At 40.4% G+C, this 12,224-nt stretch overlaps 1 protein-coding gene across 10 annotated transcripts in view; it reads right to left on the bottom strand.

The window, feature by feature from the left end:
* The window catches only part of LRMDA (leucine rich melanocyte differentiation associated), a 1,127,716-nt gene extending 1,116,927 nt beyond the window's left edge, over positions 1–10,789 (bottom strand). For all 10 annotated transcript variants that reach the window (XR_012159955.1, XR_012159957.1, XR_012159954.1 and 7 more), the window contains exons 1-2: positions 10,598–10,789; positions 4,332–4,432 (exon numbers count right to left, since the gene is read on the bottom strand). Coding sequence is in view for 2 of the 10 variants with exons in the window: in XM_073353193.1 (XP_073209294.1) it covers positions 4,332–4,432; positions 10,598–10,627 (131 nt within the window). In the remaining 8 variants the exon portion in view is untranslated. The remainder of the gene's footprint in view (positions 1–4,331; positions 4,433–10,597) is intronic.
* Between the last annotated feature and the right edge of the window lie 1,435 nt (positions 10,790–12,224).

Below are 12,224 nucleotides of genomic sequence, written 5' to 3'. Positions count from 1 at the left end.
CTGGATGAATGTAAGAGGCTAGAGGAGAATCCAATGCCAGAAATCACAAGTCTGCAACCTCTACCATTGCTTCTGGCAATCTAATGTCACCTGGTCAAACAGCAGTGCATAATCCACTCAGAGGATAAAGCAGAAAATTGCTGCAAGCATCATTATATTTAACAGATATTTTTCTCTTAATGCTATTTTTCACTGACTAGATTTATCATAGTGATGTTAAATAAGATGTGATTGCAAGTAATTTAGTTTTTAAAAACAAAGCTTCCTATTGTAATGCATCAATGAAGTTGTCTTACTTTTATTGCTAGATTGAGAGACATCTTTTATCACCCTTTTTGGCCACGTAATACTTAAGGCATCTTGTCTACTGTATGAGGATGATCCCTTAGCAAGCTATGCCTTGCCTTGCTTCCATTGACATCAGTAAAAATAGGACTGGGCCCTAAAAGAACACATACTACCATTTGTTTCATTCGCACTATAAACTGAATTAACAGTTTTCTCCTATCAGATCTCTTTCTTGTTTTCTCCCCATCCTATAATTTTTAATGCCCACCAAATGCTTTATAAAAAAAAATCCTATAAATTAGCAAGCATTCATGTAGTTAACTGTCTAGCAGATGGTAACCACCATTCCAGTTATATCAACCATTTCTATAAGAGATATGGGATGTTTCCTTTTCTGATACAATAACCTCTCAATGGTCAAAATGCAAAGTTCAAGAACGGTTATTTAGATTTGTATACAAAAAAGAAAAGAAAAGAAAAAAGAAGGAGGACTATCCCAAGTGAAAGCACTCGGCCATAAATTACAAGACAGAAATAAAATTAAACTGCCAGCAGAACACAAACCCCCCCAATCTTTATTATGATCCCTTGACTGGATGCAATACCATTCCAGTCTTCCGTGGACCAACTGTTTCTCTCCCCCCCGCCCAATCAAACTAAATCCCTCTGTATCAATAAAGAAACTTTCTGTATCTTATCATTTCTTCCCCATTTCCCAAAAAATGGCTTTTAAGGAGACCAAATCAGGCTTTTTACATTTTCTAATAAGATCACTATTATTAAATCAGAAGATACCTCACTATACTACAGCATTGTCAGTTCTTCAAGCAAATGAAGCTTGGTAAGTAGGATGAAAAGATTTCACTGTTTAAAACTACTTCAGCCAAAGCCCATGACATCCCCACCAAATGTACATCACTTAAGGCTATGAACTTCCACAAACACATTTTCTGTCTTACGTGTGACAAAGTTCCTCCTCTACCTTGGTGGGTCTTGCGCTTATTGGCAGATTTGCTCACCTCGTAGATTCATGGCAGCCCTCAGTTTGGCCGTTTTCGTGAACCCACAGTCCAGGTCAGCTTCTCCTGTGTCTGACCCGGAGTTGCGAGGTTTGGGGGGAACCCGGGCCCGCCCTTTACTCCGGGTTCCAGCCCAGGGCCCTGTGGAATGCAGCTGTCTAGAGTGCCTCCTGGAACAGCTGTGCGACAGCTACAACTCCCTGGGCTACTTCCCCATGGCCTCCTCCCAACACCTTCTTTATCCTCACCATAGGACCTTCTTCCTGATGTCTGATAATGCTTGTACTCCTCAGTCCTCCAACAGTACGCGTTCTCACTCTCAGCTCCTAGTGCCTCTTGCTCCCTGCTCCTCACACGCACACCACAACCTGGAATGAGCTTTTTAAATCCAGGTGCCCTGATTAGTCTGCCTTAATTGACTCTAGCAGCTTCTCTAATCAGCCTGTCTGTCTTAATTGTTTCCAGAAGGTTCCTGAGTGTTCTGGAACCTTCCCTGTTACCTTACCCAGGGAAGAGGGACCTACTCAACCTGGGGCTAATACATCTGCCTTCTATCACTCTCCTATAGCCATCTGTCCCGACCCTGTCACATATGCTATAATGATACAATCAGCACTTGAGATATGATGTGTCAAGTATGTGAATTTGCATTTCTATCCTGGCTCAAAGAGTAATAAACAAGGGAACCTTATTCTCTCTCTTCTCTTGTTAAAATTCGGCACTGGTGAGGCCACACCTGGAGTACTGCGTCCAGTTTTGGTCTCCCCCCCAACAGAAGGAATGTGGACAAATTGGAAAGAGTCCAGCGGAGGCCAACGAAAATTATTAGGGGGCTGGGACACATGATTTATAAGGAGAGGCTGAGGGAACTGGGCTTATTTAGTCTGCAGGAGAGAAGAGTGAGGGGGAATTTGATAGCAGCCTTCAACTACCTGAAGGGGGGTTCCAAAGAGGATGGAGCTAGGCTGTTCTCAGAGGTGGCAGATGACAGAACAAGCAGCAATGGTCTCAAGTTTCAGTGCGGGAGGTCTAGGCTGGATATTAGGAAACGCTATTTCACTAGGAGGGTAGTGAAGCACTGGAATGGGTTACCTAGGGAATCTCCATCCTTAAAGGTTTTTAAGGCCTGACCTTGGCTGGGATGATTTAATTGGTGTTGGTCCTACTTTGAGCAGGGGACTGAACTAGATGACCTCCCGAGAGCTCTTCCAACCCCAATGTATTCTACGATTCTGAAATAAATTAATGCCAGAAGTGACTAGGAGAAACCATTTTCCTTCTCAACGTAAGCCATAATTTCCACCATTGCAAGCAGCCAACTGTCCTCACAGTTTTAGCCATTACTGTTTCATTCCATCCACTGCAAGATTAAGCCTTTTGAATGGTATCACAAAGTGTCACTATCCTAGATCAAAGGTGAGCGAGGAAATAAAATGGGTAGATTTTAGGGTAACATACTTACCTCATAGTCCATTTGAGGTCTACCATCTATTTTCTCCCTCTTCCCTAAAAGGATTTCCCTCCTAGTGAGGATACTATTCAAGAGTATTGTGAGGGGGGTTTTCCTCCCTCAAATGCTTTGCCAACTTCAGTGCATTTTGTTCCTGTTAAAATCTTCTTTCAGATTACATTACAAACGAGTGCTGCTTAAATATTTCAGGCATAAACTAAATGTTTGAAAGGAATTATTCTTCAAAATCTTGCACAACACACAAAGAACAAATTCTTTGTCCAGGTCCATTACTTCGGTAAATCCAACAACAGAAGAGTAATCCTGTTGTTTAAGCATTAAACACACGTACATGAGGAATGCTAGAAGTGTTTTGAGAAGAAGCAGCAGAAGTTTCTGTACAAGCCTATTAGCCAATTTGTGTTTTATGTTCACAGTTTGTTTTGGTTTAGAGGACGTCCCCGTCAGTGAAAGGAAGTAGCATGTTAGATTATAAAAGAGTCATTAGTATTTACAATGCACAGACTGTTCTTCAATGCCTATTTTGCTCCACTATCTCTTGCGTATCTGAAATCATTATCAGTCCTTCAGAGTTTACAGTGGAACAGGGTATCTATAATAAGTGTTATCTACTGTTTTTAATTTATCTATTAGAAGAACAAGATTACTACAGTGTTGCTTTCAACTGACAATTTTTAAAAGTAGGCTTAGGGTCTGCTCCAATTGAAGCCCATGGAAATAAGACCATTACCACACTTGGAGAAAAAAGCCTGCTTATGCCAAAGTAAACTGTGGAATTCCAGATTTGGAAAGCGTAACCTTTACACAACAGCCAGTAAAACTTAAGGATAGAGTCCGTAGGGTTTTATTCAAAACTGCTGTAAAATTCAATGCAAGTTAAAGAAAAATGTCTCCTTTCAATAGGTTTTTTGCACAATCCTATGGAATTCTCTATGTTGAATTAAATTTTAGAGGCCTTCTCCATGAGGATAGTTTTGTTTTAAGAGTTAAAAAATAAATATATAGATATAGATATATGCCTAGATTGTATGAATTCATTTTAGCACACTATCTGGGAAAACAATATCCCAGAACTTGAAGGTCACAACTGTAAATATGCAAGGAAGATGGGGTAAAGGAGAGCACACTTACTTGTAACTTGGCTACTGGTGAAGCACTGTTGGACTCCTTCTCCATTTTTTCCACAGAAAAAATGTTGTTTTGCTTGTTCTCCAGAAAAGAGCAAATAAAAACAATACACGCTTTGCATTATGCAATATTTGGATTGATGCTAGGAGCTTTTGATAGACTGACCAGTTCATTATTCCTCCACATGCATTAAACATGCTAAATAGAAGATTAAGGTCTATAAAAACAGTACCACTATTTTAAAATAGCAATATGTATTTTGATAACAATTAAGACAATTTGATGTATTTTTTTATCCTTATCCAAATAGAAAGAACATACACATAGCAACTAAAAATATGAAAAAATGGAAAATATTTCACTTTTGGAGGCACAGCCTAATTCTGCTCATACTGCACTTGAGAAACCAAAACATTGTCACATACCTTAACAAATTGAAACTGAGGTCTAGCCTTTTTGCAATACCTCCATATTTTCTTCCTAGAAATTCTGGAATTTCTTTGCAATCTTGACTAATGTAGGACACCTACAAATTAAGAAGAGGAAATATTTAATAAATGAACAATTTATAGTTTCTCATAGATCTAATGACATGGCAAATAAAACAACAGTCACTGTCACCTTACAAGCTACATCAGTTTCAGTGCTATGGATTCCACCCAGAGTCTTGCTTTTCTCCTGCTATGATCAGCTTAACAGTTATTAATTCATAGCCGAATGTAAATTGGGTTGGGATTTCCTACCTTGACATGTTAGTAATTTATCATATTTTGCACTCCCATTAATTATTTGACCTACCTGGTCAAAAGTGAATAAGGATTTTTGGGTGCCCAATTTGAGGCATCTAAGAGAGAGCTGATTTTCAGAAGGCTCAACGCTTTCTAAGTCCTTTGATACATCTCAGTTCATCACCTTTTGGGTGCCTGACCTAAAATCATTAGTTACTTCTGAGAATTTAGGCCAGAATCTCCAAAGCACCGTACAGTCAGTCAGTCTTCACATCTCCTCTATGAGGCAGATATTATCCCTATCTGTATAACTTGGAAACATCAGAAAAGCCAAGTAAGTTGCCAATGACCAGTAAGGAAGCTAACATCATAGCAAATCAGCTACAAAACGAAGCTAAACCCTCAGAAGTTCCTGGTTCACAGTCCTGTGTTAGGACAACACCACGCCCTTGTTTATCATTTATTTTTTAGAGAAACTGTTGGTAGCAAAGCGTGTAGGCTACTAGGATTTGTCTCTGAGCCAGGATGAACTGGCCGACGATACCGCCACAATACTCCCACACGGTCGGATGGCAATGTTTATATATCCTGCTACACTCCAAAAATTGTGGTTCAAGTCTTAGGTCTTATTTCTTCCAAGAATCCCCACTAAAATAAAACAGGAATGCCATACATTAGCTGTAATGAATTCTAGATCTATGCTGGATCATCTCTCCAGTAAGTCACTTACACCAGGGAAATGGTAACCGTGACTAGCTACTAAAAAAATCAATAGAATTATGAAAAAAAAAATAAAAGCTGACATTTGTAAGATTTGCACTGCTGGAATCCTACCTTTTATGACAACTTGCTGCTTAGTTGGGCATCACAATATTTAATTGTAAGTGATATAAATGCTAAGTTAGAGTCCCCTTTACAGTTGGTCTACAAAATGCCAAACCTTTCAAATTCCAGATAAGGAACAAATTATTAACAAAAGTAATTCATGTTCTGTTTTGATAATATGTTCTCTGAAATATAATCGACCCTAAAGGACAACTTGCCAATGTATTCTTCGCCTTTACAAATCCCTTAAAACAACTTCAATCTGATAATACAATATTGCATCCCCTTTAATTCATTCTTATTCAGTAACTACAGCTGAGGAAGATAGCTGACTACAGTGAAGTAATTTTTACTTTAATACATGAGCTGAAAAATAGAGACCTCAAAGTTCAGCCTAGCAATTTCTTCCCTCTTCTTCATAGGACATCTTTCATCATGGCTTTTGCAATAAAGTCTAGTACCAAGACAAAGACTTGCCTTTCACAACTACAAGGAGGAGGAAGAAAAGTGATTTCTTTGGATAGCTGACATCCTAATGACTTGGAAATATTGGAAGCCCTCATCAAAACAAACAAACAAACAGATAAATAAATAAAATCTCTTATATGCATATGTCTTACTTGTATAATGCCTTTCATCCCAAAGGGCCATAAAGCTCTTTACAAGATACATGCGTATGCACAGACATTTTAATAAATAGATGATCGAGTCAATCCACCACTGAAACGCAGCCACCTCTGAGGTGAAATGTATACTATAATTTTGCCACCAAGGTCACAGAAGAGATCAGGACAGCAAGTGAAGGATAATTTCAGTAGTAGAAATAAAAGAGGAATTTGGTGGTGTCAAGCCTAGTGGACACGGTAAAAGACTCAGAGTCAGAAAATCTCTATTTTAATCCCAGCTCTGGCATCAATTCACTGTGTGACCTCAGGCAAATCACTGAAGGTCTAATTTGCTCAACCCATCTGAAGATTTGACTCTTGACCTCTCTCTGACTAGGCCGAGTGCATGCTCCCAAAGTGTGATTCTTTAGCCTCTGTATTGGTGGAGCCTACGTATTGGTAACCAGATGGGTTCCTAAAATTAATGGGAATAAGTGTCATTTAGACTCTGTCCTTCCTCTCCCAGTCATTTTTTGCAGGGTGGGAGCAAGATACCTCAAGAATGGTGAACTCCTGAGTATTTGTACTACCTTCAGGATCATCCGGCATTCTTTCTAAAACAGAAGGGATCTTAAACTTCGGTATCCTAGTCAAATCTATCTTGGGTAAAGACAACACATTCTGCTCACATTATGCTAGTGCAAAGTATTATATTATTAACACAGTGTCTTACCAAGAATTTAAGAACATTAATTCAAGCCTCCAAGCACCTTTATAAAGTATTATCCCCAGGAAACTTTGGTTCACAGACCTGTACAAAAAAATTTCAATTGTTGCTTTCTAAAAAGTTATTCACAAATCTGATTGCTTGCAGGTGAAATTTCTTACACTTCCACTAGCTTCTCAGGGCAAGGGTTAAATTCCATACCCGAGACATAAAAGTGAATTCTGGACCATTCACCATATTCACAGTGGAAGCAGCTTCTTGCATTAAAAAAAATTATTTTTTAAATTACAACTCACTTTTTCAGTGAGGAATTTCCCTTCCCCCTCCCTCAACTTAATTTTAGTTGCCTATCAGAGTTTGCCCAACCTGAGTGCCCCACATTGCAGCAGGACTCAACATCAGGGGAAGAAAGCTTCCCGAAAAGACTTTAAACCACTCGAATGGCGGTATTTTCATTCACTATAAAAATCCAGATTAACATATAGATTAAACTGCTTATGGAGAAGGGCAACACCTAGACAATAGGATCCTCATCCATCACTAGAACTACCAAGTGCTATGGTAATGCCAGTAATGTATTAATAATATTTCTCCAGAATTGTTTTTACTTCCAGCTCAAAGCAATTTACCAGGAAGCAATACAAGCTATTGTCCCTGCCAAATCTCCCGTCCCCACTTCCTTCATCGTAAGGATCAGCCTTCAAGTACTGGTCCCTCAACATTCCCATTGCTCATAGATACTGAAATATATAGTGGCTGTCCAGCCCACTGCAATACCTAGATAGAGTGGAGCACCATAGTGACCAAGTCTCATTCCTTGGCTCTTTTGGATATAAGACGGCTTTTTACCATTGATAAAAACTGCTCTCCAGATATCCTATAGACCAACAAGGTTGACGGGACTGGAAGATGCCGAGGATCAGTAATGGGGTCCAGAGCCTTCCATACCTAGTTTTCTAGTTCAAACCAAAACCAGGGTTGGTTATAACCAAAAGTTGTTACTATCTGACAGCTGTTTGGTGCCCTATATGGGGTAACCAACCTGGACCAAGTTTAGAAAGTTTATAACAAAACCCCAAATAAGGTGGGTTGTGTGTGAGTTCAGGTTTTATTGTGAATGTTTCACACCATTATAGTTATTGATAAATTAAGGAAGAATTTGGGGTTTTTAAACACACATTTTAAATTGACATTGTCGCCGTCACTAGCTTCACTTGCCCCTCTTTCCTCACATAGTTTCTGTACTGAAGAGTATGACGCAAGTTACCTTTAATGTGACCATTTTACAATGACTTTGCATTGTGAGCAGTGTGGTTACACTCAATACAATGTCATTCATTCCAGGAAGAATGTTTCCAAATAGGATTTTTCATAAAATTTAAAGATGATACATACTAAGACTGATGCATTCTCACTGCCATAGAAATATACATCTGGAGAGTGATACTAGTCAGTTGAGCATTATCCTGAATACTGCTAGAAGCCCATATGTTCTCCTGTTAATTGAGTATCCTGAAGAGAGAATCAGATACTAAAAATACATTGTAGTTAATATGCAATGTCTGAAAGAGAGTCATGTTTTGAAACAAACTTCATACCACTCGGAACACATTCAAAGTAAGAAAATATTTAGTTTAGAAGGGATATTGTCAGCCTCTAGGGCAGGAGGAATCATCCATTCCATGCCACAGCACACCACAATGACCACAGAAGCCGTTTCTTACAACGGCTGCAAAGTTAACCAATTGCCTGCATAATCACCATTTCTAGAAGCAATACATGGAATTCGCTTAACTAAAATATCTGTAAAGGAATGATCCTATTAAAGAAACGTTTAGCCGTGAAGCACTCTTGGTACAATGATGCAGTACTTTCATATAAAAGGTGTTTGGTTTTGTTTTTTTAAAAGGTCATAGACAAAAAAAAAAAAAAAGACACTAATTCTTAAGTGGGAGATTTAAAGCCAAAGGGGTGAGTTTGGTGCCCAACTCCCACAGAAAAGCAATGGAAGTTGGGTTCCTTACTCCCCTTTGAAAGTCTCCCCATAAGCAAGTGACATTATACATATGAAGAACATGTGTTTCTCTGCTAAAAGTAAGCATAGTGACCACATTTTAGTCATTCCCCTCCCTCCCTCCCCCCACCCCCAATTTTCATTTATTCTTTAAAGAGATTAGTGATTTTGGAACAGGAGAGCCCTCTAATCATCCATAAAAAATTATACATATCAATAAATAATAATATAAGCTTTCTCTCTCCATGCACACAGCCCCTGCGGTAGGATTTATGTTCTTTGTACACCTCATCCTCCAAAAGGTCAAAGGACTATTCACTCTCCGTGACCCATTCAAACCTGGCTGACAGTCTGGGTCCCACTGAAGACAAAAGTGGTAGTGGTTTCTCCCAACAGATGTAAATAGTCACTGAAGCTAATGGAGAAGATGACAATTTACACCAACTGAAGATGTCAAAAGATGCCCTCACAAGCTAAGGACATTCAAACACTACCAGCCTGGGTGAAACTGAACCCATGACCTATTTATTTACAGGCTTTTCTATTATCTGAAAAACTCCATAAACTCATTCCCAAGCTCTCGGGACAATATACCATTCCCAAGCCTGACACAAGCTGCAGAAAGGGAAGCTTCCTTTTCAGGTAAAATGACAAGTAACAGTGGTTTTACAGAGACACAAAACACAATAAAAGTTATTTCCCTTTTGTTACCTTAGTACCATTTCCTTTTCAAATGTTGTATTCACTATGGATACATGTTGTATATCTATGTACTGACAGACTGTGGGAAAGCCTCAGAAAAACATACAGCTGCACTGAAGTGGTTAATAATTATACTTAAGAACTGTATAGGTGTGGCCAGTAAACTATCTTTAGAAGCAATAATCCAGTGTCTTAATTTTACAACAGCTGCATGTGATGTGATTTATTTATTTTAACAAACACAGTTTTCACCTGCCATTGCATGAACAACATCCGATCTGAAACACATGCTAAGTGCTCCCCATGGAAACACATTTAAAAACTTATCTGTTGTAAATACAACAATTAAAGAAACAATGCACTATCGAATGGAGGGGCACGGGGAAAATTTGGAGTTTGTAGCATTTGTAAATTATGGGTCTTTCATGTAAGAGAAGCATACTAACAACCTCTCAGGAGTAAAACCATTTTGTATTTACACCTGGGCAGGCAATTAGGTTCATAAGAGTTTATTTAAAGTAAATGATAAGTTTTATTAGAGTATAAAGTGAAGGTAAACTTCATGAGTCTAACCCCAGAAAAAGCAAGTAGCTAAAGCAATTTTCCTCCCCTCCAGTAACTTAACCTGCCTGGACACTGAACAAGTAAAAACTAGACTCCAAAGGTTTGATTCACCTTTAACCTCTCTAGAATAGCGCCTCCCAGCCCCCACATGCCCTTTGCACCATTAATTGCAACTAAGGAGGGATAGGGTGTTTTTTGTTTTGTTTTTTAAAGTTACTGAAAAATAGCCAGGCAGGCCTGGTACCCCCACCAGACAGACAGACTCTCCACGTTAAAGGAAAGACAAGGTGTGGAAGAGGGGCAATTCTCTGCCCAATAAGAGGCAGCAGAAATGAATAAATAAATCGAGCTCTTTGCGCGGGGGGAGACAAGTAAAGACATCCCCAGACACGGGGCTATCTCCAGCTATAAATAAAACATGCCCTGAAGAGACGGACCCAGACACACGCACGCTGCAGAAGAGAAAGGAAAGACCCGCCAAAAGTGCTACTGCTGGGTTTGCAAACAGCTGGACACAGACACTTACTTGAGCTCCATTTCCCACGACCCCTGCCATCTCTGCACACTACACACGGCCTGGGCTATGCCCCCTCAGCTACAACCCTCTTGGGACAGGGGGAACTGTAGCTAGCTGCAGGGCTTGGGTTCAGTCAGTGGGGCTGTGCTTTTGGGGGAGTGGGGGTCAGGCACTCAGCTCTTCTTTCTCTGCCTCTATTAAGGGCTCAGCAGCTGCAGCTGCTACTTCCTCACTCGTCAGCTGATCCCGAGCGGAAGCATGGCTCCGCTCTGCTCATGCAGCTGCCTGCTGCACTTGCGGACCGGCGCTGCAATGCAAAGCCCGGCTCTGTTCACAGGGGCTGCCCGCGACCTGCTGGCGGGCTCGCCCTGACAAAACCCTTACCGGCAGGTGGAGGCGGGGGTGGTAGCGCTGCCCCTCCCCCCGAGTTTGGGCTGAGCTGAGGGAGATGCGGGCTCCCTTTGGGTTGCCACCTTCAAAATGCAGAAGAACCCAGCTACTCTCCCCCCACCCCAAAACACAGCCACTCTCTCCCACTGCCAAAAATCAGCCACTAGCCACCCCACCACCGCCAACAACAGGGGTCCCAGCATCCCCGGGCTAGCTACTTGTTAGCAAAAAATGTTTTAGAGAACTGCTTTACGCACACAGAAACCATCCCCAGGACTGCTCTGAGAAAGAAGCATTGCAAGTCCACGGTGGAATGGTTTGTTCTCCCACTGTGGTAGCAGAGACGATGGACAGTTGTCAGGGATTCAAATTCCCTCCCCTACCTCCTTCACCAGCAGAAGTGGGAGCTCCCAGCCAATTCAGTAATTTGGGGCAATTTCAAGATGGTTTTGAAAGTCATAATGAAAAATCCCACTGTATTTTAGAGTAAAAGCCTATGCCACTGTAGTGGTGTTAGTCATCAATAGAGTTTGGAGCTAGTCCTTGGAGAACACTGTCGTTAGTTTGCATTTAATAAGATCCTACCAGAAATACATTTGGAATTCTCTCATGAAGGCATGGCAAATTAGTCCTTACAGAAACCGACCCACGAAAATCTGGGCTACCCCTGTGGGATGGGTGGCATCGCTAAAAATGGATTGGATGGAATAGTAATATTGAAGGCTTCCTGTAAGGATCTAGAACCTGATTTTTCAAGGCAATTAGGTACCTAAAGATGCAGACAGGTGCCTATTGGAAATTTTAAAAGTGCCTAGGCAACTAATGCCCATAGGTACATAAGTACTTTCGAAATACCACTCAGCACCTATCTATATCTTTAGGTGCCTAAATACCTTTAAAAACTGCTCCCTTCTGCCTCTCTATTGACAATCTATAGTTCCGAGTGTGACAGCTATAGCAAGTTCCTGTCATATCCTTTGAAAAACCTTATTGAAATAAGTTTGTTTCTTTGGAGTCAGCTGTATTAAATTAAAAATGTATGTATTATTGTAAGCCAAGATTGTATATAACCTATCTAGAGGGAGATATGACAGATGTGAGGCCTGGGAGTTAACAGGACTATACTGAAAATGTGCCAGGCAAGAATGGACTTTGGGGACAATAAATCTTAAATGAATTTCCTGGGGAATCTCTAGCGAGAGGTTAAGTCAAAGTCCCCACCTCTAGTTATGCAAAAACCTAGCCA

Source organism: Lepidochelys kempii, chromosome 7 (genome assembly GCF_965140265.1).
Source record: "Lepidochelys kempii isolate rLepKem1 chromosome 7, rLepKem1.hap2, whole genome shotgun sequence".
In the NCBI taxonomy this organism is placed as follows: Eukaryota; Metazoa; Chordata; order Testudines; family Cheloniidae; genus Lepidochelys; species Lepidochelys kempii.
This window is presented reverse-complemented; position numbering and strand designations above follow the sequence as displayed.